Source organism: Martes martes, assembly GCF_963455335.1.
Source record: "Martes martes genome assembly, chromosome: 17".
Taxonomy (NCBI): Eukaryota; Metazoa; Chordata; class Mammalia; order Carnivora; family Mustelidae; genus Martes; species Martes martes.
The window spans coordinates 19,190,565-19,212,914 of record NC_137905.1 but is presented as its reverse complement, the minus strand read 5'-3'; the positions used below and the strand labels follow the sequence as shown (position 1 = coordinate 19,212,914).

The following is a 22,350-nucleotide window of genomic DNA, read 5'->3' as shown; positions in this document are numbered from 1 at the left end:
CTTACTCTGCTCTGTCCTCCATGTATACACTGGATTATGGAGCCTGGAACTGGCATTTAAGTATCATTTCATCTGTAAATATTTCATATGTGTCCCTAACAGAGAAGGGCTCCTTTTCCCACATACACAAAACCATTATCAAGCCTAAAAAAATTATGCCTAATATAATCTAATATCTAGTCAGGGTTCAAATTTCCCCATCATTTCAAAACTTTTTTTTTTTTAAGATTTTATGTATTTATTTGACAGAGAGAGACACAGAAAGAGAGGGAATACAAGCAGGGGGAGTGGCAGAGGGAGAAGCAGGCTCCCTGCTGAGCAGGGAGCCCGATGTGGGCCTCGATCCCAGGACCCCGGGATCATGACCTGAGCCTAAGACAGCTGCTTAATGACTGAGCAACCCAGGTGCCCTTAAAACTTTCTTTTTACAGTTTGTTTAAACTGTGATCCAAAGAAGGTCCTTCATTACATTCAGTTGAAATGTCTCTTGAGTTTCTTTAACTCTATCAATTTTCCTCTCTTCCTCCTTCTCATTTACTTGATATAGACACTGGGTCATTTGTACTTGGAGCTACTCAAAGTCTAGGTTTTATTGATTTTATCCTAGTTAGATGCTTTAAAACATTCCTGTGTGTCCCATAAACTAGTAATTAGATCTGAATGACTGATAAGATTCAGATTCAACTGGGTGTTTTATTTTTTTTTTTTTTTTAAAGATTTATTTATTTATTTATTTGTCAGAGAGAGAGAGAGAGAGAGAGGAGCGAGAGTGAGCACAAGCAGACAGAGTGGCAGGCAGAGGGAGAAGCAGGCTCCCTGCCGAGCAAGGAGCCCGATGTGGGACTCGATCCCAGGACGCTGGGATCATGACCTGAGCCGAAGGCAGCTGCTTAACCAACTGAGCCACCCAGGCGTCCCTTCAACTGGGTGTTTTAAAGATTTATTTTATTTTTAAAGATTTTCTTTATCTGAGAGAGAGCCAGCGAGTGAAGGAATACGAGTGGGGGGCGGGATAGAGGGAGAGGGACAAGCAGACTCCCTGCTGAGTGAGGATCCCAACGCAGGGCTCAATCCCAAGACTCTGAGATCATGACCTGAGCCAAAGGCAGACACTAAACTAACTAAGCCACTTAGGTGCCCCTATTTTATTTTATTTTAGAGAGAGAGGGAGAGAGAGGGAGCAGAGGGAGGGGTCAGGGGAGAGAATCTCCACGCAGACTTCAGCCAAGCACAGAGGCTGATAAAGGGCTTGATCCCATGACCCTGAGATCATGACCCAAGTGGAAACCAAGAGTCAGATGCTCAACCGACTGAGCCACCCAGGAGCTCAGATTCAACTGTTTTTAGTAGAGCTCCTCTCGGGCAGTCTTGAGGACTTCTTACTTAATCATATTAAGAGGTACATAAAGTCTCTCTCTCTTCTTTAAACGCTAAGATTGACCGGTAGGTTCAGGTGATGTTAGCCACTTCCATCCATTATAAAGTTTCCCATCAGCCAGTCACCTAATGGCCCACTCCTAAAGGGCTAGAAGTTAGTCAGGCAGAAAGCTGGCTGGGATGAGGACATTACAAATACAATGAACATGTGCAAAAGCACAAAAAAGTGAAAAAGCATAGCATGTTCAGATAATTATAGGTACTTTGGTGTGGCTGGAGAGTTGAAACTAGTGAAGGTTGCAGGGGGCCATATAAGAATGGTCTTGAAAGCCATACCAAGTATATCTATCTTCAAGTCGGTGGGGAGGAGCTAATGGATATTTATTAAGCGGGGAAATGACTTTCATTTGTCTCATAGAAACTTAGGTGAAGATAAGAGGATCAGTTAAGGGGTTACTTCAATAGTCCAGAATCTAAATGAGGGGATTCTGAAACAGGACATTTACAAGGAGAATGTAGAGATTTCTGACATAAAAATTGGTGGATGATGAGCTGTTAGGGTAAGGGAAAAACTTAGGATAATTCTTGAGTACTTTGACAGTTGATTGAATGACAAAGTTTGGAATAAGCACAGCAACTTTCTGGCAGACTTAAAGAGAAGAAATATGCAATAAAATTTAACAAGTGGAAGCAGAACAAAATTCCACAAAAATTTAAAAGCCATGCAGAGAGTTTGAGTCAATGAGTTACAAAGAAGCACTGAGGGTTCTTTAGCTTGATGACTTGATAAAAAGCACATGTTAGAGAAGTTAACAGCAACATGCACATTATAGTTGGGGGTTAGTGACACTTGAAACTGCAAGACTGCTAGAAAGTTGGTGTAACTGAGGCATGAAACAAAAAGGGCCTATGTGGGAATGAAAGAAAGAACCAAATCTGACAGACTAGAAATAGGAGATGTAAAGAGAAAAAAATGGTTATAGATGACTGAAATCTGGGAGTCCAGAAGAATAGCAACAACAAGAAATGGAGTGGCTGGAGGGAAGGCAATTTAAGAGGGAAGAAGATACTGTTTTAAATACATCAAGCTTAAAGCAAAAACAAGATACTGAATAATGTCTTGGATACAGCTGGAAATGGAGGAATGAGGCTATAACTGGTTCAAGGTAGAAGCCAAGTATAGAGACACAGATTTGAAAATCAGTAAAATGATAGCTGATGCCACACAAGTAAATGTTGCAATGGCACTGAGAAAGTGCTACAGAGTATGTCTTGGGGGAAATAATGGTAGAAATTTGGCAGAAAGAGAGAGAGAAAGTAATGAAGGTGATAAAATGGAGTGGTTTTTAGACTTTTTGAGGTAAGGATTGAGATCTATTCATCTTTGATACCCATGCCTGCCATGGAAGAAACACTCCCTAAGTATCCATGAAATGAATGAATCATCATTGAAGAAAGGAACTAAGAGAAAACCATCTCAAACAAAGTAAGGGATGAAAGGGAGCTAATGGTTATAGAGCACCCATCTGCCCCCTGACATACATCAGATCAGAAGTTCCCAAACTTTCCCAGTTCATGGCATCCTTAAGGTCTTGGTGATTTTTTATGGCACCCCCGGGGTCAAAAGAAATACTGATTTGCCTGTTAAGTCCAAAACAATTTAATAAGTATTTATGTTCTAATAACTTAGTAGCCATTTGAAAAAATAATATACCTAAATTGAAAATAATAGGGGCACCTGGGCAGCCGAGTTGATTGGGTGTCTGATTCTTGATTTTGGCCCAGGTCAGAATCTTAGGGTCATGGGGTCAAACCCCGAGCTGGGCTCCATACACAGTGCAGAGTGATCTTGTCCCTCTCCCTTTGCTCCTCCCCCTCTCGCAGGTACTCTCTTTCCTCTCTCAAATAAATAAGGAAGTAAAATTAGGGGTGTGCCTGGGTGACTCAGTCGGTTAAGCATCTACCTTCTGCTCAGGTCATGATCCCAGGGTCCTGGGATCCCATGTCAGGCTCCCTGAGTCTGCTTGTTCTTCTCTCTCTGACCTCCCCCACCCCAATCATGCTTGCTTACACTCTCTCTCAAATAAATAAATTTTTTTAAAGTTAAAAAAAGAAAATAATATTTAGATTTCATTCTTATTAACCACAATTATTCCTAATGGGATATGTGCATCTAATAGGTACAGCACAACTTCTCAAACCTTGGAATCTGACACTGCCACCCTCATTTTCTGTTCCCTGTTATTTTCATGTGGTGCTTGCTTTTTATCACAATCACTGAAAGCCCAACTCCACAAAGACATCATCATGGGGAATGTAGTGCAATCTAATGCTGAAACTGTAAATGACTTTGAGCTAGTAGTGCCTGTGGTATCCAAAAGATGTTTGCTATTTTGCGTTTCACTTAAAATTTAAAGTATTGTGTAGTGCCCTTTTGAGTTCACCGCATACCTCCAGGGAGCACAGATGGATGATCTGGGAAGTGTGTCTTTAAACTACTGAGAGGAGAGGACTTCAAGGAACGGCAGTCAACAGTGCAGAAATACCATAAAGGATAAGAATTTTTTTTAATTTTTTTATTTTTATTTTTATTTTTTAAGATTTTATTTACTTATTTGACAGAGATCACAAATAGGCAGAGGGGGCAGGCAGGGAGAGAGGAGGGGAAGCAGGCTCCCTGCTGAGCAGAGATTTCCCGATGCGAGGCTCTATCCCAGGACCCTGAGACCATGACCTGGGCCGAAGGCAGAGGCTTTAACCCACTGAGCCACCCAGGTCCCCAAGGATAAGAATTTTTTTAAAAGTCTTTGGTTTTTGGCACAAAAAAAGAGACTTCAGGAAATCTTTAGCATTTAAGTTTAGTAGAATGGCACTAAAAGAAGCCAAAGTGCAGGGAGTTAAGAAGGGACTTAATATAATGAAAGAGAAAGGAGAAAGAGCAGGAATCTGATAATGAATGATAGAAGAAAGAATAGATGAATACTCAAAGAGACAGCAAGTCACATCAACTATTTAATATTCTCTCCTCTTTTTTTTTAATTTTTAATTTTTTTTAAGTTTTTTTTTTATTTGACAGAGAGAGAGATCACAAGTAGACAGAGCAGCAGGCAGAGAGAGAGGGGAAGCAGGCTCCCCGCTGAGCAGAGAGCCCGATTCGGGGCTCGATCCCAGGACCCTGAGATCATGGCCTGAGCTGAAGGCAGAGGCTTAATCCACTGAGCCACCCAGGTGTCCCATTCCCCCCCTTTAAAGTTTTTATTTACTTAAGTAATCTCTACACACAACGTAAGGCTCAAACCCACAACCCTGAGATCAAGAGTTTCATGCTCCTCCAAATGAGCCAGCCAGATGCCCTTAGATTTTTCTTTTTTAGATGAAGAGAAATGAACATAGTTTAAGGTGAGCCAAAAGGAATTAATAGAAAGGTAATAAAAGAAATATTTCACAAGTATTAAAATGGGGAGGAAAAAAAAGATGGGATTCCAATTATAGCTAGATAGAGCTAATTTTAGAGTCCTAGAGACAAACTCTACATCCAAGACTAAAGAACAGTGTTATTTCAAGCCTAATATAGAATAGCCTCAATTTTGCCCGTAGAGCAGAGTGTGACACCAAAAAAAGAAATATCAGGGTATGGAGGAGAAGGGGCTGGGTTAAGCACTGTGGCACATTTACAGGGGCCTTGCAGAAAAAATAAAATAATAGGGCATGGAACACTAGGAACATACATACATTAAATAGAGACATAAAAATAGATATTGTTTAATACTTAATGTCTTATGTTTAGAGCATTATCCAGAATACATACCTATTGGCTCTCTGAGAATATAAAAAACATTTACCTAACTCAGAAAAGTTAAACTTGTAGATGTTAGTCTGACAAAAATATAATAATAAAGTATTAAAGTATTAGCTATGGTGATTCACATAAACAAATACTGGAAGCATAGGCAAATGCAGATAAGTATTTTATCTGAATGTTTTGTGATGTTCCAGATCGTTATTTTTCCAAAGGAAATAAAAGTTGAAATCACACAGGCAGAACTACTACAAATCCTAGTTGACTAATATCATACAAAGTTTAATTGCAAAACAACTGTAATTAAAGAATATTTACCTGAGCATCTGTACTTCAACATTTTGGAATGATTGTCACTTGCTAGAAAACTGATGACTTCTTTATTTATTATATCTGAACATAATGTAAATGGATCTGGAAAAAAAACAGCAACATGTAAGGTTCTTCTGATTAATGAAAAGGACCTGACATTTACACAATATATTAATTCTCAAGATTCTCATAAACTTTAGCACAGTACTACATATCCAGTCACCCTCAGAGATAAACAGAAAGGTTCTGGTTATTAGTAAAAGGTGACTAAGACACTTACACCAGAAAGAGAGTCAAAGGTGTGGCTTATATGCTAGAGGGCAAATATATCAATGTACGGTTTTATCTGTATTAGTCACCTAAATACGTTTTCTTAAAAACTCAAAGAAGAAATATTTTTAAACATACCTGTTACTGGTAACTGCTGCTTTCTATTTTTGACAACGGGAACTGGATGTTTAAAAACACGGTCACTAAAAGAAAATAGACACCAAATATTTAAAAGTAAACATACTGTTTGGTGTGTGGACAAATGTTTCTGTAGGCAGTGGTGCAATTCCGGGTATTCGGCAGGCAGAAGGAGATGGAACCAGGGTCTACCAAAGTCTATCGAATTCTGCCAAAGTAGTGTTTGTAATGGTTATAGCCTCCTTTCCAAAAATGGCATTAAATAAGACTCTGGGGAACCTTGGTGGCTTAGTTGGTTGAGCATTTGCCTTGGCTCAGGTCATGATCCCAGAGTCCAGGGATCGAACTCCATGTCAGGATCGAGCACCACGTACAGCTCCCTGCTTGGTGAGAAGTCTGCTTCTCCCTCTGCCCTTCACCCTGCTTGTGCTCACTCGCTCTCAAATAAATAAATAAAATCTTAAAAACACACACACACACACACACAAGACACCAAAGGGCAATACCACTGATGCCAGCAGAAACATGGGGAAAAAGTTTTGCAAGAGGAAAACATGGGGCACTTGGCTGGGTCTGTCAGAAGAGCATGAGACTGGGGTGCCTGGGTGGCTCAGTGGATTAAGCCTCTGCCTTCAGCTCGGGTCATGATTCAGGGTCCTGGGATCGAGCCCTGCGTCGGGCTCTCTGCTCAGCGGGGAGCCTGCTTCCTCCTCTCTCTCTGCCTGCCTCTCTGTCTGCTTGTGATTTCTCTCTCTGCCAAATAAATAAATAAAATCTTAAAAAAAAAAGAAGAGCATGAGACTCTTGATCTCAAGGTCATGGGTTTGAGGCCCGAGTTGGGTATAGAGATTAATGAAATAAATATATAAACTTAAAAAAGGAAAGAGGAAAACAGGAAAGAATGAGGAAGTGAGGGGAGGAGAGAACAGAATCAGAAAGCAATAAGGCTGGCCTAAGAACATATCTCAATGCTTTCCAATTCCACATTCCTGAGAAATCAATTTATAACTGATATCAAGAACAGTTTTGCAAAGGAAAAAAAGGGGTGGTGATGATGTAATTCATCTCCCCAATACCCTGTTCACCCTGCAACCTTCCCAGAATATAGCAGCATACTCTTCAGTTTCCTACCTGGCACAGTAACCTTTAGAGGAGAGAACACAAGTAAGGTTTTAAGAAATGAGACAATCCCAGGTCTGAACCCATAAGCTACTAGAGGGAGAAGGGACATCAGCTAGAGGTGAGGTGCAAGGAACAAGTGAAAAGGTAAGCCTAAACCAGATTTTTAGCACATACTACGCCCTTTTATCAAATTAAATTTAGAAACTGGTTTTTGCTACATTGTTAATGGATTACCAATGTGCACATTGTTACTTCAGGTATAGGGTTTCAGGTTAAGTTTTCTGAATATCCTTTCTAAAATTCAAATCTGACGGCACTCAATTTAAAATCCTCAGTGGCTCCCGTGTCCTATGAGGGAAAACCAAAAATCCTGAGTGTGACATTCAAGGCCCTAGATGAACTGGCCTATACCTTCCCATCCAAACTCCATTCTCAACATTTCCATTCAGATTCCTCCCAAGACCATATTTTATCATTTCTGTATCCGAGGGTTTAACAGTGTGGCACATAGTACTGCACAAAAAAATACTTGAATAAATACATAAAAGTTAGAAACAATTATTAAACTATACCTTGATTGAGAAACAGAATTCTTTTTTTCAAAAGTTGTTCCTTCATGTAGATTTTGATTATAGTTTGAATTGGCTTTACATAAAGTCTTATTTTGCCCACTCTCCCTATAACAAGCAGTAACTGGATTTGCACTCTTTAACAGGGTCTTCATTTGGTGATCATTTGCGCATGCTGCAGACAGAACTCCATGGGATTGGTAACTCTGAAGCTTTCTAGACTGGCTTTTATCTTTATCTTCTGCTGTAGGACCTCTGCCAATACTATCTGCATGGAGGTGTTTCAATGTATTTTGAATATTTATGTTCATAGATGAAACATTATGCTTATCTTTTTCTCTTTGTAGTTTTTCCTATAATGTAAAAATGACAAGTGAAGAATCTCAAAATAATCCATTTGCTTTATAATCCAATTTACACTCTCTTTAAATAATGTAGGAAAAGTTCGTGACTGCCAATAGAATATACATAGTAAAAGGGACTATTTACATTAGAAGAAAAGGGAATATATTTAATAAATGATCTGGGGACAACTGGGTAGTCATCTGGGGAAAAATAAATTGGATCCCTATCTCGGAATTTACACAAAAATAAAGTCAAAATGAGCTAAATATTGTTATGTAAAAAATGCAATGACTGTTGTTGTTTTTTTAAAGATTTTATTTATTTATTTGACAGATGGAGATCACAAGTAGGCAGAGAGGCAGGCAGAGAGAGAGGAGGAAGCAGGCTCCCTGCTGAGCAGAGAGCCCGCCGAGGGGCTCGATCCCAGGACCCTGAGATCATGACCTGAGCCGAAGGCAGAGGCTTTAAACCACTGAGCCACCCAGGTGCCCCTGCAATGACTGTTTTAAAAGAAAACAGTATTTTTTTTTAAATTTTTTTTTAAAGATTTTATTTATTTATTGGACAGACAGAGATCATAAGTAGGCAGAGAGGCAGGCAGAGAGAGAGGAGGAAGCAGGCTCCCTGCTGAGCAGAGAGCCCGCCGAGGGGCTCGATCCCAGGACCCTGAGATCATGACCTGAGCCGAAGGCAGAGGCTTTAAACCACTGAGCCACCCAGGTGCCCCTGCAATGACTGTTTTAAAAGAAAACAGTATTTTTTTTTAAATTTTTTTTTAAAGATTTTATTTATTTATTGGACAGACAGAGATCATAAGTAGGCAGAGAGGCAGGCAGAGAGAGAGGAGGAAGCAGGCTCCCTGCTGAGCAGAGAGCCCGATGCGGGGCTCGATCCCAGGACCCTGGGATCATGACCTGAGCCGAAGGCAGAGGCTTTAACCCACTGAGCCACCCAGGCGCCCCAAGAAAACAGTATTTTAACACTATTAAGGGGAAGAAGACTTCTCCAAATATCACAAAGAATAAAAAAAATCATAAAAGAAAAAACCAAAATATTTTTTCAAAATTCTGCTACAGACCAAGAACAATGTGGGTGGGTGGGGGAGGAACTCAGAAGAAAAAAGGGCCAGAAGCCAAATGATATTCAACACATATACAAAGAATATATATGTTATGTCTTGGGGTATGATTTTTCTATTAACATTTATAAAAAGCTACTACAATGAAATATGAAAAAGATTAATGACAGTGCAGAAAAATAGGAAAAGGAGATGAACAGTTAAAAGGAAAGGAAATATAAACAGCTCTTAAACATATGAAAAAAACGCTCCACCCCATTTGGAATAAGAGAAATAAAACCACACTGAGACAGCATTCATCTAGGACACTGGCAAAGATCAAAAGGGAACACACGGAAACAGTCTTATACATTTACAGGTGGGAGTATAAATTGTACAACCTCTATGGAGAAACAACTTGACAGTGTCTTTTATAATAAAACCTGTGCATATCTTCAAAAAAAATCCTATAGGTATACTCGTGTAAAGGTAAGCACATCTTACTTTTATGTGAAAGTACTCAGGTGAACGCAAAATGTTAATGTTATTAACTACAACACTGTTTGTAATTGCCAAAAGTTGGAAATAACCTAAATGCTCGTAAGAGAGAGCTACCATATCCACCAAAAAACTATTCTGCAACTGTAAATAAAGAATAAAGCAGGTGCCTGGCAGGCTCAGTTGGTAGAACATGTAACTCTTGATCTCAGGGTCATGAGTTCAAACCCCACATTGGGCATAGAGCCTACTTTAAAAAAAAAAAAAAACTTTTTTTTTTCTTTAGGGGCACCTGTGTGGCTCAGTCAGTTGGGCATCCGACTCTTGATTTCAGCTCTCTTGGTTATCTCAGGGTTCTCAGACTGAGCCCTGGGTAGGCCCCACATTCAGCAAGGAATCTGTTTGGAATTCTCTCTCCCTCTCCTTCTGCCCCACCCCCGAAACTTTCTCTTTCTCTAAAATAATAAATCTTTAAAAAAATTTTTTTTAAGATTTTTATTTATTTGACAGAGAGAGAGAGAGATCACAAGTAGGCAGAGAGGCAGGCAGAGGGGGAGGGAGAAGCAGGCTCCCTGCTGAGCAGACAGCCTGATGTAGGGCTCGATCCCAGGACCCTGAGAACATGACCGGAGCCAAAGGCAGAGGCTTAACCCACTGAGCCACCCAGGCACCCCTTTAAAATTTTTTTAAAGGATTTTATTTATTTGAGAGAGAGCAAGAACGAGAGAAAGAGAGTGTGGGCACAGGCACACACATAACCTAGGAGTGGAGGGGCAGAAGGACAGGGAAAATCGGGCTCTCCACTGAGCAGGGAGACCAATAAGGGGCTCAATCCCAGGACCCTGGGATCATGACCTGAGTCAAAGGCAGATGCTTAATGGTCTGAGCTACCCAGGTGCCATTAAAATTTTTTTTTTAAATAAAGAGAGATAAGTAAATAGGCAAACAAATAAATAAAGAGGGCTTCCGGTAAAGATGATTAATTTAACAACACTATTTACTTTTGGTCCTTCCAAGAAAACTAATTAAAGAACAGTTTTCAAAAAGGCATAAACCCACAAGGACAAGGAGAAATGAAAGAATAAAGGCAACACAAATTTGGAAATTGGAGAGCAGGTAGGTGAATGATAACCTACTTAGCAGTCTTGATAAAGCTGAATTCAAAGCTGACCATCGGAAAAGCTAAGAAACTACCTAGGATGGGCTGCCAAACTCTCAAAAGGCTTGGGAATTGGAGGTGTTTGAACCTCTAGAAGATGGGATGAAGATGGGGCTAAAAATAGGAAGACTGGATAAAAGTCTGTTTAAGAAACAGTTGGATTACGGGGATGCCTGGGTGGCTCAGTCAGTTGAGTGTCCAACCTGGATCTCAGCTCAGGTCTTGATCTCAGGATTCTTAGTTCAGACCCAGCACTGGGCTCTAGGCTGGGTGTGGAGTCTACTTAATTAAAAAAAAAAAAAAAGAAGTTGCCTCATTAGATCTCGACCCCCCCATATATACACACTTAACAAGCAGTTTACTGACACCAGAAGGTCCCCTCCTTCCCCAGGTGAAAGGGGAAGTTTGAATCTCTGGAAGGGATAAAAAAGAGTTTCTACACTGGAGGACACCAAACAAAGCTGAAAGCAGAATACTAAAGAAACATATCTAAGCAAGTATTCACATACTGAATACTAAGACCCACAAGCTCTCTTCTCCCATTTTGATTCCAGAAAAATGGTTGACAATCTCTAGGCAGGAGATTAGACATTGGAGATTCTGCCCCAAAATGACCTGACCTATGAGAATCCATCATCAACAAATTTTCAGAAAGACTTTCAGTATCTGACTCTTAAATATGAGTAGCAACCAAAGACCGCCAGAAATATGAAGAAAGCTAGAGACCAAGGAAGGAAGGAAGGAAGGAAGGAAGGGAAGAGAGGGAGAGAAAGAGAGGGAGGGACGGAAAGAAAAGGAGGGGAAAAGAGGGACAGAAAGCAAGCAAGCAAGCAAACAGGCAAGGGAGCTCAAAGGAAAAAGATGGGTTAGGAAGAAAAAAAATTTTTTTTAAAGATTTATTTGAGAGGGAGGGAGAGAGAGAGTGAGACACAGAGTGCTCACATCAGCAGGGGGAGGGGAAGAAGGTGAGGGACACAGTCTCCCTGTGGAGTGTGGAGCCTGACGTGGCGCTTGATCCCAGGACCCCAAGATCATGACCTGAGCCCAAATCAGAAGTGGGATGCTCAACTGAATGAGCTTAGAAGAAAAAAAAAAGTAATGAAAATTATCAATGAGGGGCACCTGGGTGGCTCAGTTGGTTAAGTGGCCTACCCTTAGTTTTGATGCAGGTCATGATCTCAGGATTTTGGGATTGAGCCCTGTGTCATCGGGCTCTGGGCTCAATGGGGAGTCTGTTTCTCTACCTTTCTCCCCCTCTTCCTCCGCTCATGCTCTCTCTCTTTCAAATAAATAAATAAAAATATTTTAAAAAGAAAATTATCATTGATATATTTAAGAAAAGAATGCCAATGATGTCTTAAGTCCATGAAATAAGAGTAAGACCATTTAAATGAAGTGAAAAAAGAGGCTTTGGTAACTACAAATATGATAGCAGAAGTGAAAAACATATTTGTTTAAAAAGTAAATATGAGAACACTTCCTTAAATGTAGGAAAAAGAGAATGACATAGACTCCAAGAAAGAGGAAATCAAAGTAGGAAGGATAAAAAGAGCATCTATGAGAAGATGGTAAAGGAGTATCCCAGGGTAACGGTAACGGTTGTATACTTGGCCTACAGGATGTACTAGTTATTAATTTATTGCTCCTCAACATCCATCCCAAGCTTCCTTGCTCTACATTGCAAAACTGAAACTAGACTCGGCGGACTGCTATTCTATAACTAGCATTGATGTTAGTCTCTGTTAATAGCAAGTGCTGGGGGGCGCCTGGGTGGCTCAGTGGGTTAAAGCCTCTGCCTTCGGCTCAGGTCATGATCCCAGGGTCCTGGGATCAAGCCCCGCATCAGGCTCTTTGCTTAGCAGGGAGCCTGTTTTTCCCTCTCTCTCTCCGCCTGCCTCTCTGCCTACTTGTGATCTGCCTGTCAAATAAATAAATAAAATCTTAAAAAAAAAAATAGCAAGTGCTGGAAGAACAATACAAGACTGCCAGAGGAAGAAGAGACTTTTTCTCCTTTTGGTGTTCTGTTGTATGAGTGGTGGCAAGTAAAAGTAGATGCACTATGAAAGAGGTCCATAATTTCTTTAAGGTATAACTGTCCAGTGATTTCACTCCTAGGTATTTACCCAAGAGAAATGAAAATGTAAATCTCACAAAAAGAAGTGCAACCCAATGTTCAGAGCAACATTATTCACAATGGCCAAGATCTAGAAGCAATCCAAATAACCATCAACTGGTGAATCAAAGTTGTAGTACATCCATACTATAGAATATTCAGTCTGCCATAAAAATGAGCAAATATTGAAAAAACATTGATGGATCTCAAATACATTACACATTAAGTAAAAGAAGTCAAACACAAAAGATTATAAAACATATAATTCCAGGACACCTGGGTGGCTCAGTCGTTAGGCATCTGCCTTCGGCTCGGGTCATAATCCCAGGGTCCTGGGATCCAAGCCTGCATTGGGTTCCCTGCTCAGCTGGAGGCCTGCTTTTCCCTCTCCCACTCCCCCTACTTGCGTTCCCTCTCTAGCTGTGTATCTCTCTGTCAAATAAATAAATAAGATCTCTTTTAAAAAGGGCGCATGGGTGGCTCAGTTGGTTCAGCAACAGCCTTCAGCTCAGGTCATGACCCTGGAGTCCTGGGATCGAGTCCCGCATTGGGCTCCTAGCTCTATGGGGAGTCTGCTTCTCTCTCTGATCTTCTCCCCCCTCATGCTCTCTCTCTCTCAAATAAATAAATAAAATCTTAAAAAAAAATAAAAAATAAAAAATTTATAATTCCATTTATGTGAAATTATAGAAAAAGAGAACTAGTGACAGAAAACAGATCAATGACTGCCTGGGCCTGAAGACAGGGAATAGAACTGTCTACAAAAGGACACAAGGAAACATCTTATGAAAATATTCTAAAAATGACTATAGTTACGCATAACTGTAAATATACTAAACACTACTGAACTGCGTACTTGAAATGGGCAAAATGAACTATAAATTCAATGTGAATTGTATCTCAATAAAGCTTTTTTTAAAAAGAATGAAATACTGATATAAACATGTATAAACCTTGCAAACATTATGCTAAATAAAGGAAACCAGTCACAAAAGCCCACATGTTATATGATTCAATTTATGTAAGAAGTCCAGAATAGGCAACTAAGAGTAGTTTGGTGGTTGCCTAGGCTGGGGAGGTGCAGAGAATGGACGGGAGAAATAGGAACACTGACTGCTAAAAGGCATGGGATTTCTTTCTGGGGTGATAAAAATATGCTAAGATTGGTTGTGGTAATGCTTGCACAATTCTATGAGTATACTAAAAACAAATGAAATGTATACTTTAAACAGGTCAAGGGAATTGAATGTGATTTACATCTCAGTAAAGCTGTTACATATATATATATGTATACATATACATATATATATATATATATATATATATATATGTAGCAGGATGTTTATTCTAGAGTTGTCTGCACTGGTCACAGATTGAATATAATCTTAACATCCCTTAACAAAAAACTAGTTAAATAAAATTATAATCATCTATAATAATGAATACTAGTCATTTAAAAGAATGAAATTACTATACTGTCATACTAAGCTGAGCTCTATGCTTTTATTTTTATAAACGTATGCACAGGGGTGCCTGGGTGGCTCAGTCAGTTGAGCGTCCAACTCTTGACCTCAGCTCAGGTCTTGATCTCAGGGTTATGAGTTTAAGCCCTGTGTTGGGCTCCACACTGGGGCTGGAGCCTACTTAAGAAATAAATAAAATAAATAAAAATAAAAATAGGGGTGTCTGGGTGGCTCAGTCAGTTAAGCGTCTGCCTTTGGCTTGGGTCGTGATCCCAGGATCCTGGGATTGAGCCCCACATCGGGCTCTGTGTTCAGCAGGGAGCCTGCTTCTCCCTCTCCTTCTGCCTGCCACTCTGCCTACTTGTGCTCTCTTTGTCAAATAAATAAATTTTTAAAAATCTTCAAAAAATAAAAACAAAAATGCATGCACACACAGAGACACTAAGTGTACATACACAGAAAAAAATACTGAAACATACATATACATGTACATATACATATATGTAAAGAGAGGAATTATTACCTCTCCTTCCCTTCTCTAACTCTTATTATACAAACCTTAGATCTCTATCTACGAGGTCTCTTATTTTTTCAGTCATCATTTCCACTTTTTTTTTTTTAAAGATTTTATTTATTTATTTGACAGAGAGAGAGTACACAAGTAGGCAGAGCAGTAGGCGGACGGAGGAGAAGCAGGCTCTCCGGTGAGCAGGGAGCTTGATGTGGGACTCAATCCCAGTACCTTGGGATCATGACCTGAGTCGAAGGCAGCTCCTTGACTGACTAAGCCACCCAGGTGCCCCCATTTCCACCTTTTAAAAATGTTTTTCCCCCATGTTCAAAGATGATTTCTCAAGTATCAGCTGAATTTTAAATTTGAAACCATTAAAATCTGGTGGTTTAGTCGGTTAAGCATCATATTCCTGATTTCGGCTCAGGTCATGATCCCTGGGTCATGGGATTGAACCGTGTCAGGCTCCATGCTCAGCAGGGAGTCTGCTTGAGCTTCTCCCTCTCCTTCTGCCCCTCCCCCCACTCACAACCTCACTCTTGTCTTTTACTAGAATAAATCTTTTTTTAAGATTTTTGAAAAAATTTTATTTATTTGACAGAGAGAGAGAGATCACAAGTAGGCAGAGAGGCAGGCAGAGAGAGAGGGGAAAGCAGGCTCCCTGCTGAGCAGAGAGCCCGATTCAGGGCTCAATCCCAGGACCCTGAGATCATGACCTGAGCCAAAGGCAGAGACTTAACCCACTGAGCCACCCAGGTGCCCCAATCTTTTTTTAAGATTTTTTAAAAAGATTTTTATTTATTTATTTGACAGAGAGAGACACAGCGAGAGAGAGAACACAAGCAGGGGGAGTGGGAGAGGGAGAAGCAGGCCTCCTGCTGATCAGGGAACCCGATGTGGGGCTGGATCCCAGGACCCTGGGATCATGACCTGAGCTGAAGGCAGATACTTAATGACTGAGCCACCCAGACGCCCCTAGAATAAATCTTCTTTAAAAAACATTAAAATATAAAAAATAATTTAGCAAGAAAAATCTTTTACACTCTGACCGCTACTGAAGAAAAATACTTGAAAAAAGTTTTATATTCTTTGAAACAAAAAAGCCAACCTCATTTCTTTCTCTTTCAAGCTGTTCTATTCTGTGTAGAATTTCCTTTGCTTTCTTCCAGTACTCTTCAAGAGTCTTCTCTTCCATATTTATGTCTTTTAATTGTTCTTCATTTTCATCAAAAGAATATTCTCCTAGACTTAGAGATAATTTCTCAGCTTTGTAATATGAGAAAAAAATAGTGAATTTATTCATTACTAGAAATGGGTTTTTTTGGACACTTTAAATGTAATTCTAACACTTTAAATAAGGACTACCTCATACCCCACACCCACCTCTCTAAATTTTGCCCATGTAGACTATCTTAACTGTCTAGGTGGTACTGAAAATAAATGGAAAGCAAGTGCATGGCAGAAGTCCAAGCCCCAGTCATAAATTAGACTTTACTCATCAGAGCTATAAGAGAAAGAACATCATGAAAATATGTTATGTCGGGTATATCCCCAGGTATGTGGATACTGGTTTTAGGTTTGGGTTTTTTTTTTTTTTTAACAGTTTTCATAAAGCAGCTCCTTCCTTTAATCTTTTAAGTTTTCTTTTTATATACCACAGCAGCAATTTTTCTTCCACAAAGACCAATTCAATGGCCATCATTTCTTCAATGTATGTTCCCTCCTATCACAGGGTCTTTGTGCCTCACTGTTGCTTATGGCTGACCTAGTTAACACTATACATTGAGTTCTCAGCTCAACAATCATTTCCTCTGAAGCCTTTTCTGCTCCAAGTCTAGGTCACAGTCCTTTGTTATATGCTAAGATCTATGCTCCATCCATTCCTAACCCTTCAGTTAATATAGAACAATTCATTCATTTTTGAGATTATTCAAGGACTATTTATCTAGTTAAATGAAGCTCTATGAGTGCAGACTGTTGTTTCTAATCACTGTATCCCTAAAACCTAGCACACTGCCTGGCAAATCATAGGCACTCAAACATTTTTTTAAGTAAATAAACAAATGTACTTTTTATTATAATTTAACCTTCAGTCACCTGTAGGCCTCAAATTTAATTCCTACAAATTGTCCATATTGCATAAAATAGGTAAATTATCTATACTGTTGCTCTCTTCCAGATAGGGTTAAAGGCTGAAATACTCTTGTTGTCATGACCAAATTATATACTCCGCTTTTCAAATTAAGAAGAGCCTGGGAGTCTAAAGGGTTGGGCTCATCAAAGCAGATATAAATTTCCCTTCATAAACTTCAGTATTTTTTTTAAGTAACAATAAACTTACTAATTTTTTTACAATTGTGAAGCACAAAAGTGGCAGCTTTGTTTAGTTCCTCATTCTGCGATTCAGTTAAGGCTTGTATCATGAGTGGAAGCCCATTGTTTTTAAAAAGATCATACTGATTCTCCTCTGGAAAACATCAAAAGTCAAAGTAGAAAATAGTTATGGTTATTTTTTCATAAACTATCTGCATAAGGTCATAATTCTTCTCTGTGATAATTATGAACATAGTTTAAATCTTTTTTTTTAAAGATTTTATTTATTTATTTGACAGAGAGAGAGAGATCACAAATAGGCAGAGAGGCAGGCAGAGAGAGAGAGAAGGGGAAGCAGACTCCCCGCCAAGCAGAGAGCCCGATGCGGGGCTCGATCCCAGGACCCTGAGATCATGACCTGAGCTGAAGGCAGAGGCTTAACCCACTGAGCCACCCAGGTGCCCCTGAACATAGTTTAAATCTTAAGAGAGTAAAAAATAATAGTTTCAAAAGTATTTTCCATTTAGAAAATAATCTTCTGACATAAAAATACCTGTCTCATAAGGATGATGTTTGAAATATAGCCACAGAGTAGCCATACTTCATGAGAGTAAAAAAATAGCCCACACCTGGTTTAACAAAATGTGTAGTTGAAAACAAAAAAAGATATAGTTTTCAGATTAAGCCTCAATAAAAAATAAAAAAAAATTTAAAACTTAGAATAAATCCAGAGCACCTGGGTGACTCAGTTGGTTAAGCATCTAACTCTTTTTTTTTTTTTTTTTTAAAGATTTTTATTTATTTATTTGACAGACAGAGATCACGAGTAGGCAGAGAGGCAGGCAGAGAGTGAGAGGGAAGCAGGCTCCCCGCTGAGCAGAGAGCCCGATGTGGGGCTCGATCCCAGGACCCCGAGATCATGACCTGAGCCGAAGGCAGAGGCTCCAGCCCACTGAGCCACCCAGGCGCCCCAAGCATCTAACTCTTGATTTGAGCTGATGTCATGATCTCAGGATTCTGAGATGGAGAGACCCACATAGGGCTCCATGCTCGGCATGGAGCCTGCATAAAATTCTCTCTCTCTCTTCCTCCTCCCTATCCTCCCCTTCTTAAAAAAAAAAAAAAAATAGAGACAGGAGAGCAGGAACACAAGGAGAAATCTATTCCAATTTCATTGGTGAAAGATGTTGAGGGGCTGAGGGCCTAAACTGGACCTGGACCAGAAAGGGATAAGGAAGGTTATGGATGAAGAAGGATGAGAAGCAAAACGACAGGTTTGGGCCTGAATGACAGAGGAAGGCAGTACTTTCAAGCCTCCCATATGAAAATAAGGGGGGGGGGAGTGGATTTCCACTCCACTGTTTTAATAAGCACACTAAATAAATTCAATACTAACCACAATCTTCTGTGCAATGACCAAGAGTAAGTATGATGCTAAATTTTTCTCCTGAATCCAGACTTTCATGAAGCAGTAATGTCAGAAGTTTTGAAACAATCTGATACTTGGATAGTATTACTCCAAAAGTAGCTATTAGTAAAAAATAGGGGGGAAAAAGTATAAACTTAAAACTATATATATGCTATTTGTCCGATCTTATCCTGGGAGAACAATATCAATCCAATAGAATATCTAATATTCCCATCTCATCTATATGCATATGTATGTGTAAATAAATAAATGTATTATAATAAGATAATGGTTTAAACAGCTCTCTTAATACCTAGTTATGGCTGGGTGAGTCAGACCTCATACTTTTCAGAAAGAGGTATACCTTAATTCTTTATACAATTTTTTAAAATCTATAAATTGGGTTTTTAAATTGGGTTTTCCATTGCTTATGTTTCCAAGATGTCCCTTCATTTCTCACTTAGAGCTTTTCACTTAATACTGCTCTTTCAGTGAAACAAAAGTTTAGAAATGACAGAATCTTATCTTGTTCTATCATTAGACTTGAAGTCAGAAGACTTTAATTTGAACCCTTAGGGAAGTTATAATTGCCACATGAAAACAAGAAGTTGGACTAGATAATCTTTAAGATTCCCTCCCGTTGTGAGACACAGGAAGTCCAGCCCACACTTGTGTTCAGCCTATCATTTCAACACTCACCATGCTGAATTCAAACAAAACTCAATTGTAGAAAAATTACTAAGCATGTTCACTCACGATTATCAGCAATACACGCATCCACTGTCTTTGTCACCACGACTGCAAGCTTAGCACTGGAAAGAGTCTTGTGTGAATCTGATTCCAGTTGCACAAGAACTTGAGACAATACATCCAGTCCACCCACAGATATAAAGTATTTCTGAACATATGCTTAAGGAATAAAGTAGCAAAACTATTAATACCTCAAACAAGACAAGTGTATGGTTCCATTCAATCAATTTGCACTAAATATGACATTGACATGACTTTTTCAAATACTAAAAATCCCCAAATTAAAGAATGAAAAATCCAATCTTTACCTATGCATATAATCATAAAATGGGTCATTTACTTAGGTAAGAAACAAACTTTTTTTTTTTTTAAGAAACAAACTTTTATACTGAACAAGTACATATACAGTACAGTGTTTCCTGTGTGTTAGATGTATGTTTTTTGTTACATTTAGCAAGAACTACTATATTTTGCAAGAATGACATTAGTAAACTCAAAGTCCTTCAATAGAGCTATGAAGAATAGCTTCATTCATTTAGTTTGGTATAGCAATTAGCAAGCTGCTTATTTTCTGAATTCCAACATAACTCATTCCTTAGATTGCTTGAATCTACAAAGAGCAAAGTAATTATTCCAAAGGAATACATATTTTCTCCATCTTGTTTAAGCCTATTTCTTTTACTTCTTAGAATATAAAATTATAACATATTATTGAGAGACATAACAACTATTTTAAGCAAAGTGTCAGTGAAAAATACATTTTTTAAAGAAGTTTGAAGTGTCTTGTTTTGCTGTTGAAAATGGTTCTGATGGGAGAGTATCGCATGGGTCTGTGCATTCAATTGTCCTCACAGCCCCTATACAAGCAATAGGCTTATAACAAATGGATACATGGATTAGTGATTATAATTCTGCCACAAATCTTCCCAGTCTACCCTAATATCACAAATTGAGCCAAGATTATTTTTTTTAAGATTTTATTTACTTATTTGAGAAAGCACAAAAGAAAGAGTACAAGTGGGATGAGGGACAGAGGGAGAAGAAGGCTCCCAGGGAGCCTGATGGAGGACTTGATCCAAGGACTCCCAGATCATGACCTAAGCCGAAAGCAGGCACTTAACCAACTGAGCCACCCAGGCACCCTGAGCCAAGATGATTTAGATGAAAAAATTACTTTTTACACTGTTTGATAAAACATAAAGATCTTAATCTAAAATAAACCATCAAGTCGGGAACCTGGATGGCTCAGTGGGTTAAAGCCTCTGCTTTCAGCTCAGGTCATGATCCCAGGGTCCTGGGATCGAGTTCCGCATCGGGCTCTCTGCTCAGCGGGGAGCCTGCTTCCTTCTCTCTCTGCCTGCCTGCCTACTTGTGATCTCTGTCTGTCAAATAAATAAATAAAATCTTTAAAAAAAATAAAATAAACCATCAAGTTCAGGGACACCTGGGTGGTGTGGCAGGTTAAGCCTCTGACTACTGATTTCAGCTCAGGTAATGATCTCAGGGTTGTGAGATCAAGCCCTGTGTCAGGCTCCAGGCTCAGTGCAGAGTCTGCTTAGGATTCTCTCTCTTTCCCCTCTGCCCTTCCTACTTGTACTCTCTCTTTCAATTAAATAAATAAATATTTTTAAAATATGTATTTAAAAAAAACATCAGGTTCAGAATTTTCTACACCTGGGAAAGGAACTGTCAGGAAATGTTACTGAAGGATAAGCAAACATTTTCAATATTATAGAGACTCCACAACAGGTTTCTTTTCTGCAAAGTACTTTCATTAAAAAAAACAACTCCTGAAAAAAGAAGTATCTTTAAATGCTTAGATAAAAATGGCACTGTGTTACCACAGTTTCTGGTAATAGCCTATGTAATAAAAATTCAGGCTTATAAGCATAAGAACATCCTTGTACACTGTACACTGAATATTTCAGATTTAATCTAACTGATATTTCATACCAGTTTGCTAAGAGTAATGAAGTCCTAAAATTATTACTATTTCAAGCTGACTTTTAAAGAAAAAGGAAATGTCAAAGCATCATGGAAAGAGAATCCAATTTTTGGAACTATAGAGATATGTTCCTTTGCATGAGAAACATGACTATTTGCTTTAAATATGTGAATAAAGGTACACACAAACAATGTGTGAGAAAGTTCTAGTTGCTCCACATCCTCATCAACATTTAATATTACTAGCCTTCCTGATTTTAGGCATGGCATGAGTGTGTAGTGGTATTCTTGGGGTTTTAGTTTGGTTTTCTCTGATGACTAACGATTTTAAGCACCTTTTCAAAAATTTTTTCATTGCTTATTCACAATTTAATATTCACATCATCTTTGGTGAAGTATTTGTCCAAATCTTGCTCACTTCTTTAATCATTAGATTGTTTTTTATCCTGCCAATTTGTAGGAGTTCTCTATATATTTTATAATACTGTATTTTCTTTTTCCTTTTCAATCTCTATACTTTTATTTTCTTGTCTTATTTCATCCATTTAAATACCCAGTAAAATTTTTAAGTAGTTGGAGTGGTCATCCTTGTTTTTTTCCAGTCTTGGGGCTGGTGGGGGGCACATTAAGTCTTTCACCATTGAATATGTTAGCTGTGTTTTATAGAGACCCTCTACCACATTAAGAAGTTCTATCTATTCCTAGTTTACCAAAAGCTTTTGTCACAAATATATGTTGAATTATGTGAAAAGATTTCTTTGCATCCTTATAGATTATTGTATAGTTTATTTCTGTCATAGCCTGTGAATATGGTGAATTTTCCAATGTTCAACCAATCCTGCATTCCTAGGATAAATGCCACTTGGTCATAACATATTATTCTTTTTATATATTGCTGGACTTTAAAATTTTTTTTTTGGATTTTAAAATTTTAATTACAATTTTTTTTTCAAATTTAAGTAAGCACTGAACCCAACGTGGGACTTGAACTCATGACCCCAAGATCAAGAGCCACACGTTCTATAGACTGAATCAGCCAGGCACTCCTGACTGTTAATGTTTTCTTAAGGATTTTTGCACCTATATTCATAAAGGATATTGACCTATAGTATTCTTGTAAGGTCTTTTTCAAGTTTCAGTATGGGAATAATGCTGACCTAAGATGTGTGGGGAAAGGGGTGCCTTGATGACTCAGTCAACAG

The 22,350-nt window shown here is 38.8% G+C and overlaps 1 protein-coding gene across 1 annotated transcript in view; it reads right to left on the bottom strand.

The window, feature by feature from the left end:
* Window positions 1-22,350, bottom strand: part of TERB1 (telomere repeat binding bouquet formation protein 1) — a 46,200-nt gene that overhangs the window by 5,344 nt on the left and 18,506 nt on the right. Inside the window, exons 10-16 of the mRNA XM_080828252.1 lie at window positions 19,211-19,363; window positions 18,443-18,574; window positions 17,075-17,200; window positions 15,842-15,999; window positions 7,591-7,940; window positions 5,897-5,961; window positions 5,495-5,590 (exon numbers count right to left, since the gene is read on the bottom strand). Coding sequence (XP_080684378.1) covers window positions 5,495-5,590; window positions 5,897-5,961; window positions 7,591-7,940; window positions 15,842-15,999; window positions 17,075-17,200; window positions 18,443-18,574; window positions 19,211-19,363 — 1,080 coding nt within the window. The remainder of the gene's footprint in view (window positions 1-5,494; window positions 5,591-5,896; window positions 5,962-7,590; window positions 7,941-15,841; window positions 16,000-17,074; window positions 17,201-18,442; window positions 18,575-19,210; window positions 19,364-22,350) is intronic.